Below are 16,687 nucleotides of genomic sequence, written 5' to 3' on the forward strand. Positions count from 1 at the left end.
AGGCTGTATTTATCCAGCACGTGACTTCTGAATGTACCCTGTCTCTTCTGTAGATCCAAACATGGTGAATGCCTACATGTACCAGAATGCAGGCAACAACGCCCAAGCGCCACCCCCAGGGCAGGCTCCACCCACCACCACCCCTGCCTACTCCAGCTACCAGCCCACCCCGACACAGGGCTACCAGGTGAGGGGCACACTCTACAGTCCGTTCATGAAGCAGCACACTGTATCTTAGTTAAAAGATCTTTAAAAAAACATCTGTATCTGTAATGGTTATGGTGACAATCACTTATTTTTTGTATCTCATATTTGGTCTTTGCTCTGGAAATAGTATTTTACATGTCCCAAGGATTTTTTTAGCTTAGCTCTTGTATTGTATTGTATTGTATACTTACTTATACAATACTTACTGCTAAGTATTGATTAATATTGCTGTGGGATTCTGCCCTGTGTAGAACGTGGCGTCTCAGGCCCAGTCTGTTCCTCCCATGTCTCAAGCTGGGCCCACTAACGGCATCGCCTACATGGGCTACCAGCCCTACAACATGCAGGTGGGTACCGCACCACATCACATCACATCACCTACGCACTGGTCTTTTGGAGCCATACTATATACAGCCATACTATAAAATACACCACACTGACAGATGTACAGGCTGGCCTCAAAGTATGAATACACTATATGGACAAAAATGTGCAGTGATGTAGTACTCGAGACCGGTCTCGAGACCGATTTCTGCTTTCTCGGACTCGACTCGGACTTGTTCCTTCAAAGACTCGGTCTCGGACCACAGTGGGAGGAGAAGGACTCATAATTTCAAAGTCCTCGAGACCAACGCATTTTTTTATGTTCATATATAAAAAAAAAACACACAACACATAACAAAAATAATAATAAAATGCAATGTTGACGGGCATTACTCAGACATGGGGGACTCGAGTCACATGACTTGACTCGAGTCAGACTCGAGTCACATTTTTTAAGACTTGAGACTTGCTTGACCAACATGTATAAAAGACTCGACTTGACTTTTGACTTGCTATTCATGACTTGAGACTTGACTTAGACTTGAGACAAATGACTTGAAATTACTTGACTTCATAGATATTAAGGAGTTAACTTTACGATTTTAGAAAATCTGCTTAGGTGCTGTTGCATGCGTCATGCGAGCGAACCTGTCATTGTACCAAGTGACGCGACGCGACAGACCAACAGCAAGTGCCAGATCAATTGAGACAGACTGAGGTAGGCTAACTTGCAAATATAAAAGGCTCTACGTTTATACCAAAACATAATAATGTTTGGCTTCACAGATGATGTATCTGACAAGTCAAAGGAGAAATGAACAGCAGTCTGCAAGTGTGCAAAATAGCGACATAACCACCACCACGTTGATTTTCATCCGAAGTTAGTCGTGTTAGAAACTTAACGTCAAATTTGAGGCATGTTAAAGAGTTGGCTTTGAATCTGTTATGCTTTTTAGTCAATGCCATATTAGGTTAAAATGTGTGAAATGGCAAAGTGAAACATTTTCTTGTCTAAGTTTAATCTTGATATAGCAAAAATGTTGCCAATGTAACCTAAAGAAAAGCGCCTCTCTTTCTCCCTCGCTCTTAAACACGTCCCTGTTCCATACGTTACAGCCTAGTAGTAGGCTAACAACAGTAAGTAGGCCTAGCTAACTGCCATCAATCAGCATAGAAAAGTAGCTTATTTCACATGTTAGGCTTATGTATAAAATGATATTGCATTGACGGTCCTAAACCCTCCTAAAACCCGTTGCGCTTGTCAAGTTTGGCAGTGACATCAGCGGCAGCGTTTGATTGATTGATTAGTTGACTTTTTCAACATTATTGGTTCCCTGGAGATATGACAGGTCATGACAGGTGTAACTTGAACTGTTTGAATATATTTTCATGATTTGATGTAGCTTAGGCTACCTAATATTTTAGGCATATTGAAACAACAATAGGCTATTTTATAATAGGTCTACTTGAAATAATACATTTATTTTTATTTGTATACATTTCATCTTATTCTATAAACCGTTCAGATGTAGGCTATGTGGCTTGAATGAATGCAATGTCTGTTTGTTACAATTAAAACTCCAGCAGTTCATAACTAGCCTATTGTAGCTTATTTTAAAATGAAAACATGGGTAAATCATCATGAATTTCAATGATATGGATATGACTTGACTTGCTTGACTGTCACAAAAAATGACTTGGTGCCCCATTTGTTCAATATTCTGCTTTGCGTCCGTTTAATAGCGATTTTTATTTAGCCTATGGCCTGTCAAAATAATCTTAGCATCACAGCGCAAACTAATTCAGTCTTACACAGTGGAGAAAATGACAGCGCATGGCAAGACAGAAAGTGCGTCCAAATTCACCCATTCTTCTCAGTTGAAATACTTGCAATCGCTAAGCCTACTCATCACACAGACACATGTATCACATCACATGATTTTTCTCAGCTTTTAAACGATATATCAGAATAAACAGCAGACCTTACCGAACACAAAGGTGTAAAGCAGTCCCCTGTACAGTAAGCCGTTCCAGAGTATTCCGGTTAAATTAAAAATGTAATTTGCAGCAAGGTCTACATTCATGTCTCCAACTTTGGTCTTTAGGTTTCAAAATGTGTTTAAATCGTTCTACATGATTTCATAACAGGCCAAATGCAAAATAAATGTTACAAATATTGCCTAGATATAGGTAAATATTAAAATCAGAGGTTACACAGCTGAGTAAGAGTTTGTGAAAGGAGTCTTAATGGTCAAAAAATGCTAAGCATGCATCTAGGCTATTTGAGTTTCTTAAAGCTGAGCTGTGCTTAAATTTTTCAATACATGATTCCATAACAGGCCAAATATAAAATAAATATAAATATTAAATATAGCCTAGACATCTAAATATTAGATGATCAGATGATTTACAGTTCTATGTAATATGTCATGTTTCATGTTTTTGTAATGTTTCAGATGCAGGTCTACTGATGTGAATAGGCTAAATACAACGTTGATTATTTTTATTGCCTACTACTGTATAGTTAACTTTGGCCTTGGTGCCCTGACATGTGGCCTTTGTGCCCCCCACCAAATATGCCCAACTGAAGGCCAAGTGGCCTTGCCCCTAAAATAGTGAAATTCCAAGCCTGGGCCTAACTGTTGATTATTAACTGGGGTGATATTAAATCATGAATATGAAAACTGACATGTTTTTATGGTCTTGGTCTCGACTCCTAAAGGACTCGGTCTCGACTCGGACTTGCTTCCTCAAAGACTCTGTCTTGACTCGGACTCGACTGTATTTGAAAACCAACAGACTCGGTCTCGACCCTTCAAAGACTCGGTCTTGTTTCAGACTTGGCATAGCCGGTCTCGTCCCCATCACTAAAAATGTGGAGACATTAAATCACATACTCGTGACATGTACACTTGTTTCATTCAGACCCATTCCCACAGGTGTATAAAATCAAGCATCTAGTCGTGCAGTCTGCATCAACAAACATTTGTGAAAAAATGGGTTGCTTTACAGAGCTCAGTGAATTCAAGCTTGGTGCTTTTGTCAAGCTGTGTATGGGTTCTAGAATGAAAACTGTCCTTGATGATATTGTCTCTTATCTCACAATATCTAAAGCCACAGACTACTACAGACATGTCGTGTCTGGTCGGCTCTGTGAAACTCTCAGCTCGTGCTGCACACAAATAGCCCTTGAAACAGTTTCATCTCTGTTTGCTATTGACCCATCCGCATTCTCACTGTTGTGCAGAACATGATGACCGCTCTGCCAGGACAGGACCCTAACATGCCCCCACAGCAACCTTACATGCCTGGACAGCAGCCCATGTATCAGCAGGCAAGTACCCCTGTGCTGTTGTCCAGTCTTAGCGGTCACTCAGTAGATTGGGTTCTAAACCTTTAGCTTACAGTATATCCAAAAAACATTTTAATTTAGCTGAGACTTTTATCCACAGCTATTTACAACAAGCGCAGTCTGATCCAAAGCTGTGCTTTATATTGTGTGTTAATTTCATGTCTGTGAAGTGTTACAGTCTCCAGAGTGTGTTGTTTATTTTACCATCTTGTGTGTCAGATGAAAATGTTTCTGCATTGTAGCTCATGTTCATGTGTTGTTGTGTGCAGATGGCGCCCCCTGGTGGTCAACAGCAGCAGGCGCAACAGCAGCCTGTTCAGGGCCCCCCAGGCAGTGCAGAGGCTCAACTCATCTCCTTTGACTGATACCGGCCCCCGCTCATCCTGCAGCCTGTGGGGTCCAACACACTACACCCTCCAACCTCCAACTCCTCCTTCCTCTTCTCCTTTCCCTAAACCCCTGGTTTCACCCACACCTTTCTCCCAAACACGTATAACCCTACCCAAAGCCGTGCACCACCCCAAAGTCCACTCCCTCCCTCCCTCCCTCTTAAGATGAAGTAGGAGCTGGGAAGAATGGAAAGTCATGAGAGGGAAGACCTGCACCTCCATTCTCTGCCAACTCTCTCTCTCCTCCTCTGTCTGTCCTCACCTATGTGCGTAGTCTCGTCCTTATCCGGTGGATTGCAGAAGCTCAGATGTAGTAAATGGTGTAGAATTTAAAACAAGTAAGAAACAACATCAACAACAACAAGAAAAAGACACAACCATCTTTTTGTCTCATTTTTCTATAGCAGATTTGCATGTGTTCAGTGATTCTTTTAAGATGCGAAAGTGTGTGTATGTGCTTGGGAGAGAGAGATGTGTGTGTGTGTGTAGGTGCGTGCATGGTGGTATGTGATGGCCCTTCTCCCCTCCTTATAGTGCTTTGTTCACTGATGTGATCTGTTTCAAAATGCTGGTTTAGGGTCTATATTGCCATGAAGGATGGATAAGGTGAACGCTTGCCAGGTTAAACCACCCTCAACACTCTCGATTGACAGCGACACGGATAGAACCCTCTAATCAGGGCCTCCGTGTTTCCAAGATGGAGCCCGTTCTCTGTCCCAGTTCCATGCAAATCGACATTCCAGTGTTTTTTGTCATTCACTAACAAATCTGCTATACAGGACCATCCACTCACTTGACTGTCCAACTTGCTCATTCAAACCTTCATACGTGCTTGTAGAGATGGGAGATGATAGGTGTGGTGTGGAGAGAGAAGTTTCAAATGAGCACAGTAGGTGTGAAAATATTTACACTGTCTACACAGATGAATAGCACATAGTCAAATGTGGAGTGGGGTACAGCTGCCATTTTATCACCTCGTTTGTTCTGAGCTATCTTTGCAAAGAATCCCGGTCCATGACGTACTGCATACAGGCGGTCGCTCTTCATCTTTAGTGAATAATGTTGGTCAGGGGGGGAATCATTGATCATTAGTGACCACAGTGCAACTTGCGGGCATCAGGTCAATTGCACACACACTAAAATCCCGTTTAATCAGTAAGAGAGTTGTTGCTGGGAACGCGAGTTGGTAGTTTTTAAAATGGATGTGAGGACGAAGGTGTGAATGTGTGACGAAATCTTTTCATTGTGCATTGCTTTGTCTGCGAACGTGTGTGTGAGTGTGTGTTAGTTTTGGTGAGACTGCAGTGCTGTAGAATGGTTCTATATTGCGCATGTTTGTAACATACACCAACCAGTGACTTCTGTAACCCTTTAACGGCATTTGTGAACACTCTTCTATCATACTGATCTGTCTGACTTCAAGAATTAATTGTAAGATTATATTTAATAAATATCTGGTTCTTTTATTGTCCACATTTTGGTTCATGTGTGATTTAATTTTTGACATCAGAACAGATGTACTGACATTTTCTATCCTTACATAAGAATATCATTATACAGAATGAGGTGCATTAGCAGTTGCCTAAAAATAATGTTACTCTTTTAGACCCTAAAATAAAATGTAGACCTGGGGAAACAGAAGAGTGATATGATATTTGTATGTGTGCTATTTAAGTGGATTCTTCAATTTGTTGCATGTTCCAGTGCCATGCGATGCTATTTTTTAACAACTGAATGTGCCTACAACACCTTTAAAGGACCATGTCTTGAAGTTGCATAGTTAACTGTGTCATCTATGTATTATAAAATAAGTCCGGTTCGCCCTGTCGGGACTTATTTTCCCAATAATGACTGGATTTCTATACATTAATCCTTTACATAAAAAAAAAATTCATAGACTCTCATATTACAAAGTGCAAAAATTGCAACTAAATGTTCAATGTGCAAGGTCCCAGTTCTTCAGAACATCAGTGCATCACTAACGCAGGTCAGTTTGGTTTGGCTTTTCAGATTTTCCTGAAGACCAAGCATTTGTTGCTCTCTGGCATGTCAACCTGGAAGACAAAAGTGATGTTACTCATATGGATGTTGCCTGTGGGAGTGTGTACACACACTAGAGCTGATCAAGAACGCTGATTCTTACCATTCGCTCCATGCGCATTCCATTGGTAAAGGCAATCTGTCTCAGAACGTCAATGTCAGGAAGGCCCCATTCAGGGTTTCTATAATGTGAGGATTGATTTAGAGTCAGTTTTTAGTTTTAAAAACATTTGAAACTTAAATATCTCAAGAGTATTGATATTGGGAGATTATGGTGAGTGGTTAAATATTACTCGCCTCTCACGCAGATTTCTATCCAGTTCCTCGTTGCATGGAGGTATGATGATCCCATTCATTGCATAAGGCTAAAAGTAAATTAGTGAACCTTTTAGCTTAGTTTAGCTTGAACATTTCCTGCTGAATACAAACTCACTCCTGACATTAACAGCCTGACGGTAATAAACAAGGAGTATGGAAATATTTGAACTAAAATATTTGACTAATTTTGTGTTATAAAGGTAATATATTACTTCACATATAAATATAATGTATGTCATTTATATACAAAATATATAATTAACAAATTAATCTCCAGCAATGTAGTCTTCCAGCTACTTCGGTCAGCTTACCCCATATGTCATTAGACAGCAATTCTTTTTCAGAATCTCACCAGCTCCTTGAAACACACCCTATACAGAAATGGATACATTCATATTTCACAAATCAACCAGGTCATGCTCTGTAGCCAAAATAGATGACTAATAGTAAAACGGGCTTTTGGAGGCTTCTGTATTCAAGTTAAGTCAAGGCCAGCTCAGCTTATTTTATGTAAAGGTTGTTTTCACAAACTGACATCTCTGGCCATTTTTGTCAATTGCTCAGCTGCAGGTAAAAAATTATAATAGCCATAGTCTGACACATTCACTATGTGAACCGCCACGATGGCAAGCCTGGTTATGCATATACATACAGAGCCTAATAAAAGTAGCCATCCCCTTGGATATTTCCCCTTTTATTGCTTTAATACATGGAATCTTTGCCCATTTAATTTGGCCTTTTTAACAATAATTGACAAAAATCCCCTCTTTAATGTCAAAGCAAATTTCTACAAATTGATGTTAATTAATTAAGAATCACTCTAATTAAATATTAATATTAAAGGTGCTCTAAGCAATGTTATGCGGTTACTAAGCTAAAACATTTTTTGTCACATACAGGAAACATCACCTCACCATCTGCTAGCTGCCTCTGCCCTGAATACACTGCAAAAAAAAAGCGGTCTCTGTGGACAGCCCAGGCTCCAAAAACGGTAACAAAAACAACCTGGTCCAGGCTAGAACATTTAAACAAACTGTTCCAGCCTATACCTCTGTTTTGTTTAAACGTCAACAGAAGTGATGTTACTCAACATTGCTTAGAGCACCTTTAAAGTGACTGACCTAAATTAACAGCGGTCCTGCCAATTGGTGCTTATAGTCTCACAATTAGTGAAATGGGGATCTCCTGAGTGCCATGAATGTGTATAGTATAGAAATATACAATATATAATGGAAGGTCCAGTCACAGGTCAATCAGTATTCCTGGCTATAAATCCACCATGACGATAAAAGAACACTCCAAACAACTCAGAGAAAGGTTACTGAAAAGCATAAGTGAGGGGATGGATGCAAAATAAATTTCAAGTCACTGAACATCCTCTGGAATGAAATCCATCATTAAGGAATGTAAGGAATATGGCAAATGTGCAAATCTGACTAGAGCGGGCCGTCACCACAAACCACAGTGACAATAAATAAAATAATAAAGATAATGGTGGGGAAGGCCACCATGGCGACTATGACAACTCTGAAGTAGTTAAAAGCATCAGCAGCTGAAATGAGGGAAACTACAAATACAAAAACTTCTGCCTGAGTTCTTCACCAGTCACAAAGCAAATCTCGACTAAAGTTCGCCAAAAGACATGTGGGAGACTCCAAGGTCAAATGGAAGAAGGTTATTTGGTCTGATGAGACCAAATTGAGCTTTTTGGCCATCAGACTAGATGCTATGTTTGGCAGACATCAAGCACGGCACATCATCAAAAACGCACCATCCCTTATTTGAAGAATGGTGGTAGCATCATGCTGTGGAGACAGCAGGCCCTGGAAGGCTTGTAAAGGTAAAAGTAAAATGAATTCAACAAAATATATGGAAATCCTGGAGGACAATCTGATTGAGTCTGCAAGAGAACTTCGACTTGGGAAAAGATTTACTTCCCAGCAAGACAATGAGCCGAAGCCTACAGCGAAAACTACACAGAAATGGTTTAAAGACAGCAAGGTGAATGTTCTGGAGTGGCTGAGGTCAAAGCCCAGACCTCAATCTAGAAAATCTGTGGCTGAACTTGAAAAAGGCTGTTCACACCCCATCCCCTTCCAACCTCACAAAGATTGAGCAGTTTTACAAAGAAAAATTGAGTAAGATTGCCGTATCCAGATGTGCAAGCCTAATTGAGACCTATCCACCCTAATCTGACTCCGCCAGATGGATGCTTCGCATTTGCTCTGCATGTCCATCTGGGAACTTTCCGTTGGAGAACTTTTGGGAAGGGGCGGAAATACTGGTTAACTGATTGGATAAACCATCTGTCTATCACCACCTATGTTGGTTATCGACGGGCCAAATAAACCAATTAGATGAAAGAAGTGTTCGTTTAACATACAATTCAGTTAGGTATCGTAACTAACGTTAACATTTTTTAACTTACCATTTGTATGTGACATGAACCTAATCAACGACAATTCCCATAAAGTTTTCACGGCCCTAGAAAGTATATATTCCTTTTAAAGGGGCAGCCGTGGCCCACTGGTTAGCACTCTGGACTTGTAACCGGAGGGTTGCCGGTTCGAGCCCCGACAAGTGCCCTTGAGCAAGGCACCTAACCCCTCACTGCTCCCTGAGCGCCGCTGTGGTTGCAGGCAGCTCACTGCGCCGGGATTAGTGTGTGCTTCACCTCACTGTGTGCTCTGTGTGTTTCACTAATTCACGGATTGGGTTAAATGCAGAGACAAAATTTCCCTCACGGGATCAAAAGAGTATATATACATATATATTCCTCCATTATGAACTGGAATCGGCCGTGGAGGATGTCTGTGTCGTTCATTCCTCCCAGCTGCATGGCTGAGACTCATAACTTCACAGCTTCCCCAGGAATACTTTCTAATTTGAATAGCTATGCTCATCTCATCTGTGGATGCCGTCATGTTGTTCATTGCGTCACACCTAAACCCGCCTCAAAACCAACGCTGATTGGCCGTTCGTTTGGTGAACTGCTCCAAATTTTCTCTATCGGTAAGATGCCAGACTGATCTGCGACGGGAAACCTGAAGCTCGCGAGATCAGGATGTTCTCATGAGGCTATATCCACCCAGGCTCTATGCTTTAATTGCGGCCAAAGGACCTGAAGCTCGCTTATTTTGCATTATATATTTTTCATTAATTAACATTACTTTGTAGAATTTAATTATTAAAGCAATAAAGGGAAAATATCTAAGGCAGATGAATAATTTTTATAGGCACTGTGTGTGTTTATATACCTTCTGATTAGAACTGACCACATTACTCCAATTCTTAAGTCCTTGCACTGGCTTCCAGTAAGTCACAGAATTGACTTTAAAGCACTATTGCTTGTTTATAAATCAGTAAATGGAGCAGGACCTAAATACTTGTCAGACATGCTTCAGCAGTACACACCTTCTCGTCCTCTCAGGTCCCAGGTGAAAAACCTGCTAGTAAAACCTACAGTTAGAACTAAACATGGTGAAGCAGCTTTTAGCTGCTATGCGGCTCAGCTGTGGAACCAACTTTCGGATGACATTAAAAAGGCCCCAACTGTAGCCAGTTTTAAATCTAGACTTAAGACCAAACTGTTCTCAGACGCTTTCTGCTAACTGTGCCGAGTTACAAATTCTGAATCTGCCTCGATAATTATTCTACTTTGTCTTTTATTACTTTTTTTACTACTTTTGCCTTTGTTTTTGCTTACTAATTATTCTTTATTTTTAAATGATTTTAACTTGTGTTTTATGTTTTCCTTTTATTATGATCTTTACCTTTTAACTATTCTTTGACTATATTGCCCTTCTATGCTTTTATTTGTTATTATCGTTTGGTTTTGTTTATGTAAAGCACATTGAATGACCTCTGTGTATGAAATGTGCTATATAAATAAACTTGACTTGACTTGACTTGACTTGATTATTATCAGACCACCATTATTATTATCAGACCACCGACCAGTATTACTGCACCTCTGCTGTTTTGAAGGAGCTGACATGGAAGAGGTTGATGGCTACGATCACATCACAGGAGCTACGAGGAAGGCCTGCCCACTTGTCCCAGGGCTCACTAGCATCCAGGTGCACAGGTTCTAGAACACGCTTCACTTTCGTTGCCCCAATGTAAGCACGGATACTGGAGCAGGACAAAACATGGATCTTACGTCTTACATCATACTACTGATATTAACTCACAATTATGAGAGATGATATATATGAAATACTCATAAAGTATATATACTTTATGAGTATAAATACTCATATGATTTTGAGTATATATACTGTATATGACACATTATATAATATATACACTATTATTGCCTTTTAAATCACAAGTGGGACTAAATGACACTTGTTATTTATACGTACGTATACGTATGTAATTATGTAATTATGTCCTCAAAAATGCCTTTAAAGACAGAAAATGGCCATTAATCCAGTACCTTGCCCGAGACTCCTCTTTGATGTCTGTTGGAAGCCAGGTGACGTAGGTCAGTTCCTGGGCAAAGTGCACGACATGCTGCCCAGTGCCAGACCCCAGCTCCAGGCCAAACAGCTCTTTGTGGGACTGCTCCTCCAGAATCTCCGACAGCACTGACAGTATATCATCCTGATTCCTGTCAGCGGCAGGGGATAGCAGCATGGTGGAATGGATGGATGGAGGTCTGAAGACTCAGTGTATCCAAACTTCAAAAGTCAGTCACATTGGCAGCTGAACAACTGTAGCCTAACGGGCAGTTTATCTGTGTGTGGTGCTGAGATCTACCCCTGAAGTAGCTCTTGTGTGTTGTCTATAGGAATAGTCTAGAAGCAACAGGATTGCTCACCGGGCGGTCACCTGCTGTCAGTTGACTGCCAGATGGAGCAGAAGATTACCCCCTTTGGTTAAGAGGCTCTCATATGCTCCTCCTCCTCAGGGTGTTCTGCTCAAACAACCACATATTAAATTGGTTATTAGATTAACTACACACACACACACATACACTGCATTTGGGTGAACACATCCAAACTGAAAACAGATAACTGTCCACTGATAAAGATTCATTTTTTGCCATAAGATATGGGGAATATGTTTTTGTCAATGCTGCTGCCATTTAATCATATTTGTTGCACCTTCAAGTTCAAATTAATAATAGGCTACCATACCTTTATTTGTTGCCTGCTAGTTTGTAGCGCTGCTTCACAGTTGACAGTTATTATAACCAATAGCCATTGTTACAGTCTGAATCCACCAATGAAATGTACAAACTAGCTGTTTGGGCTGATGCATTATGGGTAGGTCAGGAAGAGCTGCTGGAGGACGCCATGTGCTTTTGAGCAGTGAGGTTGAATGACAGGCTGATGTGTGTATTTTGGAGGTGTTTGTGAATTACCTGGAGTAAATAATCGAAGGACAGAAACAGAAATATGTATTGCACCAGGCACTGTATTCGAGCGGCGTTGCGAACGGTTGTCCAAACGCAACGGTAAGCAATAGGAATGATGATGTAACGGAGATATCAGCCGGCAGAGTCGTTGTGCAAATGCACTCCATTCAACTCAGTCAAGGACAGTCTGTTTGAAGTTGATGTGTTCTGTCCTAATAATGCATGTAATTGCTAGCATTTATGAAGTGGGCTGTCTTGGGCGTGTCCATTAGACAAGGTATTAGTCTGTAAAATGTTTGTAATTCCTAATCTTATATTTGCTAGGTAACTACGGTGGCTAGCAGTCTACCTCAGTAAATGTTACCGAAACGATACTGTGCTAACGCTTGAGCACCTCCACAGAACTAACAACATTACTTGACTGAAGCGCTATTTGCTGGGTCTTGTGAGGAAGAAAATGTCTCCATGTCAGTCCCTGGTGTTTGCGATCAGCTAGTATTTTACAGCTGTCTTTCTTACACGGTTAGCTCACGTTAGCTGGCTAAGATGCTGGAGTTGGTCATAAAATGCCAACAGTGAACTAACCTGGGCTAGCGATACATTAGCTTGCTAGCTTGCTGCTTAACAATTCGTCAGCTAACAATATAGTTATATCAAAGCCAAGGTCATATTACCATCGTAGTCCTTCTAAGTTATTGAAAAGACATGTAAAATATGATTGGAAGTTGATAGCATGAGCGTACATATGGAAATGTTTCAAGAACATGCGGCTAAAATACTCCACTTGAACACGAATGAATTCTTGTTTTGTAATTGCAATGAATTGTGCTGTTGTTGAAGTGGGCAGGTTGTCCCGTCATATTTCAGTGGGATTTTTACATGTCATGATATTTTTGTTTAATTGGACGTTGTAAATCGTGGACATTATTCAAAGTCTTTGTTAGGTCTGGTGAGTATTGTGAAGTGAATCTGTTGATCTTTCATTCTGTAGGTCTAACATCCAGACACCAGCACTATGTGCCATCAGAACGCTCAAGACCAGTCCTGCCAGCCCATCGGATGCCATAGCCACCCCCCATTTGGACGGTGCACCCAAACAATACTCACCCAAAATTCAGCAGCTTGTTAACGACATCAGCAGCCTTACCTTAATCGAGGTGTCAGACTTGAACGAGTTACTTAAGGTAAAGTTAGAGGGAAAATTAAATGATATTCTCAGAGAGAGAGAAAGAAAGATGATTCACACTGTCTGTTCATCTCTGTCCTAGAAAACCTTAAATATTCAAGATATTGGAATGATGCCTATGGGTGCAATGGCAGCAGCAGCACCTGCAGCCACGGTAATATATGCCTTTATAATTTCAGTGTATTGCTTCTATACATTCAGATGATGCACTTCTTCACTGAGAAAATGCAAACGTCTTTGTGTATGATGATGTGTCCTTAGGCAGTAGAGGAGGAGGCGGCAGTCCCAGCCAAGAAAGAGAAAACTCATTTCACTGTCAAATTGACAGCACTCAGTGCTGCCGAGAAAGTCAAACTGATCAAAGAAGTCAAGAACTGCATGCAAGGCCTGAATCTCGTACAGGTAAGATTTCATTTTGATTCCTTTGCATCCAATTTGCCTAGATTCTAGGCCATGGAATATCAAATGGACATTGCTACAGATATTACAATCTTAACAATACAACAATGGTAAACCTCCTACAAGAGCATGATGGCATTGTTTTGTTAGGAGAATCAAGCCATACAGCTCTTCTATTAGGAGGTTTACCAATTACTCTTAGTTAACTTACCCAGGTTTGTCACTAAACCACGTACTTGGAATACCCTCCTGGTGTGTGTAACAGTTTTTTATTATGGGTTGTGTGCAATATGGAGGCGGGGGTGGTGAAGCAACGGTAACGTCCCTGAGTACTTTTACATGGACATTAATATTCTGATATTAACCGGGTTAATAACATATTCAGAATACAACACTCCCATGTAAACAGCATTTTCCGATTGCCTTAAGCATTTTCCGATTGCTTATTCAGAATAAGCAATAACCAAAGTAAGGTATGTGGAGTATTCTTATCTTATTCACAATATTGAGGTACTTTCTAGGCATGTAAACACCTTATTCGTAATATGATCTCCTAATGTAATATTCACGTTATTTTGTGACAAGCACAACATTATGGTAAATAACAACACATTCTTTGACGCCCATGGCATTTCTTGTGTCGCAACCTTCTGGCGGCAAAGTTTCAAACTTATTTATGAGCGGAGCTTCAGAAAAGATGTCGTGAATGAAGAGGAATGTAGGCTACATTTTGGGGCAAGAAAGAAACATATAAGACAGCATAGAAGCGACATATGTGGCAGTATTAGCTTAGGTAGTGATAAGGTTACTATGGGAACATTTATAAATGGCATATTCTATTAAGAACTCATGTTCACACCATATTCAACACCATATTCACAATATTGTCTTATTCTGAATGAGGTCAATACTCTGAATATGAATGTCCATGTAAACATACTCACTGACAATTGGCCGACTTGGTTTTGATTCCCACCATTGCATGTTCACATGGCTTTGGATAAAAAGCCTTTACTAAATATCAGTCAACTTAAGTCAATATGTGTTACATGCAATGTGTTTTTACCAAGTGGTGGGTATATGTGCACTGGATAATTGTGATGACAGTCTGTTATTTACTGTTGTGATAGACACAGCTTGTGTTGTACTGTGAAGGCATTTATTTGTGCAGCATGAGACCTATATACGAGGGACAATATATTGTGTACCGTATTGTATCATACTCTGATGTTTAAAGTTGTCACATTAGTAGTAGCACTTTGGTGATTAAGTTTTAACCATACCATGAGTCATTAATACTGAAAAGAGCTTCAGGAATACTGTAACAACTTCATTAAAAGCCAAGTCCCAGTTAGACGCCCTTTTTACTGGCCCAGTGTGGCTATAGGTGTGGACAAATAAATCCCTCAATTAGAAGCCTGGTCTGGTTTTTAGGGTAGTTTATGTATAAAAACCTCTTCATCCCCACCAGATCACCCGCTTGAGCTAGTTCTATGCTGCCTAGATTTTGCATGCAAGTTAGTAGATGGTTCTCCTTAAAACATGCAATCTCCACTGATTAAAGACAGTTCATAAATGTATGAACTTCTATCAATATGGACTTGCTATATAGACAGTTAGAATCTCCACAATCGTTCAGTTCATTTTACAGAAACATTGAGCACCAAAGTATGGCTACTGTCAAATTCATTCAGATTTACTAGCATGGTACAGAGGTGAAAGAAAGTAGTGATTTCCTACCTTTGGTGGCCAAGTCCGAATATGTGTCTATTCTTTGATTATCTATACTGTATCAATTTGATTGTATTTCCCATCTTTACTTCAGACAGGTTTGTGTGACAGTAATGAAAGGCCTGACTCCTAGATGCCTCTCCCAAATATAAGCAAGATGACTTTGCCAATCTAAGCAACGTGTGCTATCGAGCTAATTGAGTTTTTATGGTGACTGGTGAATGAATGAATTCATTGTGCCAATGTAATTTTTAATGTAATTTTCTTTCTCAGGCCAAGAAGCTAGTGGAATCCCTGCCTCAGGAGATCCGTGCAAACGTATCCAAAGAGGAGGCTGAGAAACTGAAGGCTGCCCTGGAGGCAGCAGGGGGCACTGTGGAGCTGGAGTAGACCAGTCCGACCTTCATCCGACCTTCATCCGTCTCTCTCTCTTTTTTTTATAACGAAAGGAATCTAAGGAAAAGAATTCATAACATTGCCACTTAGCCCCACGCGTGACTGGAATGGGGTGGTCGAACTCACAGACTGAACTGTACTAGGCCACGAGCCTGCAAACACTCGGTACCCCGCCGGCTGCTTGTCTGTCACTCACAGCCCCCGAGAGCTACTGGTGTGACGATCCTGTGCAGATTGTCTGTGTTTGTCTGTCTGTCTCTCTGTGCGTCTGTCTGTCTGCCAGGGAGCAGGGGCTATAGCTCGACACGGGACATGGTTGACATTGCCTGAGGTGAAATAAACATGGTCATGTAGAACTGTAGATTGTGTCTTAAAATGGTTACCATCTGAAACTCGTGCTAGACAAAGGTATCGTTATTCCAGGTGTGCAGATGCATATAATTACAAATGTGACCGTTATTTTACAAATGTTTATAGTGAACCATAATCATTTGGTTCTCAAGACTCCGATATAACCAGAAAGCTGGAGAGTACTTTGGAGCACTTTGCACATCATTTTTCCCCAAGGGCTGACCGTCAAAGTAGTTGGAAGATGTCAGCCACAGAGACATACATATTTCTCTGTATCCAGATCAAACCCTTTTAAGTTGTGTAAAGGTACCAGTCAGGTGATGAACTTCAACAGGAATAAAACTTGAACACAACCCTTCTCGAAAGGGAGGCAGAGATGACTTGTGTGATGCGGCTTGAGATTGGCCTCCAGTTAAATATTGATTTAGTTTTATTTACGGAAGTTACATTATCAAGAATCAACAATGTAAATAGAGAAACCACTCAAGTAACAATGAAAAAGGTAATTTTAACACAACCTTTAACCCTGAGCAAACCCCTCTCAAAGTGGTCAGGAGGGGAGGCATTTCAGGTTTGCCCCTGTGAAAGGTTGGATGTAGTATATACCAAGCTAGTTAGTGCCTTTTACA

General features: G+C 40.6%; 3 protein-coding genes across 22 annotated transcripts in view; 2 read left to right on the forward strand and 1 right to left on the reverse strand.

Annotated features, from left to right (window-relative positions):
• Window positions 1-5,747, forward strand: part of hgs (hepatocyte growth factor-regulated tyrosine kinase substrate) — an 18,644-nt gene extending 12,897 nt beyond the window's left edge. For all 19 annotated transcript variants that reach the window (XM_042087283.1, XM_042087282.1, XM_042087286.1 and 16 more), the window contains 4 exons: window positions 54-187; window positions 459-554; window positions 3,779-3,865; window positions 4,153-5,747. In XM_042087283.1, coding sequence (XP_041943217.1) covers window positions 54-187; window positions 459-554; window positions 3,779-3,865; window positions 4,153-4,248 — 413 coding nt within the window. In that variant the 3' untranslated portion in view covers window positions 4,249-5,747. The remainder of the gene's footprint in view (window positions 1-53; window positions 188-458; window positions 555-3,778; window positions 3,866-4,152) is intronic.
• Window positions 5,748-11,542, reverse strand: zgc:103625 (methyltransferase-like 26 B). 2 transcript variants are annotated; one of them, XM_042087383.1, is made up of 7 exons: window positions 11,456-11,542; window positions 11,072-11,293; window positions 10,602-10,764; window positions 6,942-7,001; window positions 6,610-6,677; window positions 6,416-6,494; window positions 5,748-6,326 (listed from the first exon to the last, which is right to left on the reverse strand). In XM_042087383.1, the coding sequence occupies exons 2-7, from the start codon at window positions 11,269-11,271 to the stop codon at window positions 6,279-6,281; spliced, it is 618 nt and encodes a 205-aa protein (XP_041943317.1). In that variant the 5' UTR covers window positions 11,272-11,293; window positions 11,456-11,542; the 3' UTR covers window positions 5,748-6,278. The 2 variants fall into 2 exon arrangements, with proteins under 2 accessions (XP_041943317.1, XP_041943316.1); XM_042087382.1 differs by having other exon boundaries at window positions 11,072-11,315; window positions 11,456-11,474.
• A 352-nt stretch (window positions 11,543-11,894) lies between these two features.
• On the forward strand, window positions 11,895-16,068 carry mrpl12 (mitochondrial ribosomal protein L12). Its single transcript, XM_042087385.1, has 5 exons — window positions 11,895-12,094; window positions 12,987-13,179; window positions 13,264-13,335; window positions 13,443-13,583; window positions 15,585-16,068. The coding sequence occupies exons 1-5, from the start codon at window positions 12,036-12,038 to the stop codon at window positions 15,699-15,701; spliced, it is 582 nt and encodes a 193-aa protein (XP_041943319.1). The 5' UTR covers window positions 11,895-12,035; the 3' UTR covers window positions 15,702-16,068.
• The last annotated feature ends 619 nt before the right edge of the window (window positions 16,069-16,687 follow it).

Source organism: Alosa sapidissima, chromosome 3 (genome assembly GCF_018492685.1).
Source record: "Alosa sapidissima isolate fAloSap1 chromosome 3, fAloSap1.pri, whole genome shotgun sequence".
NCBI lineage: Eukaryota > Metazoa > Chordata > Actinopteri > Clupeiformes > Clupeidae > Alosa > Alosa sapidissima.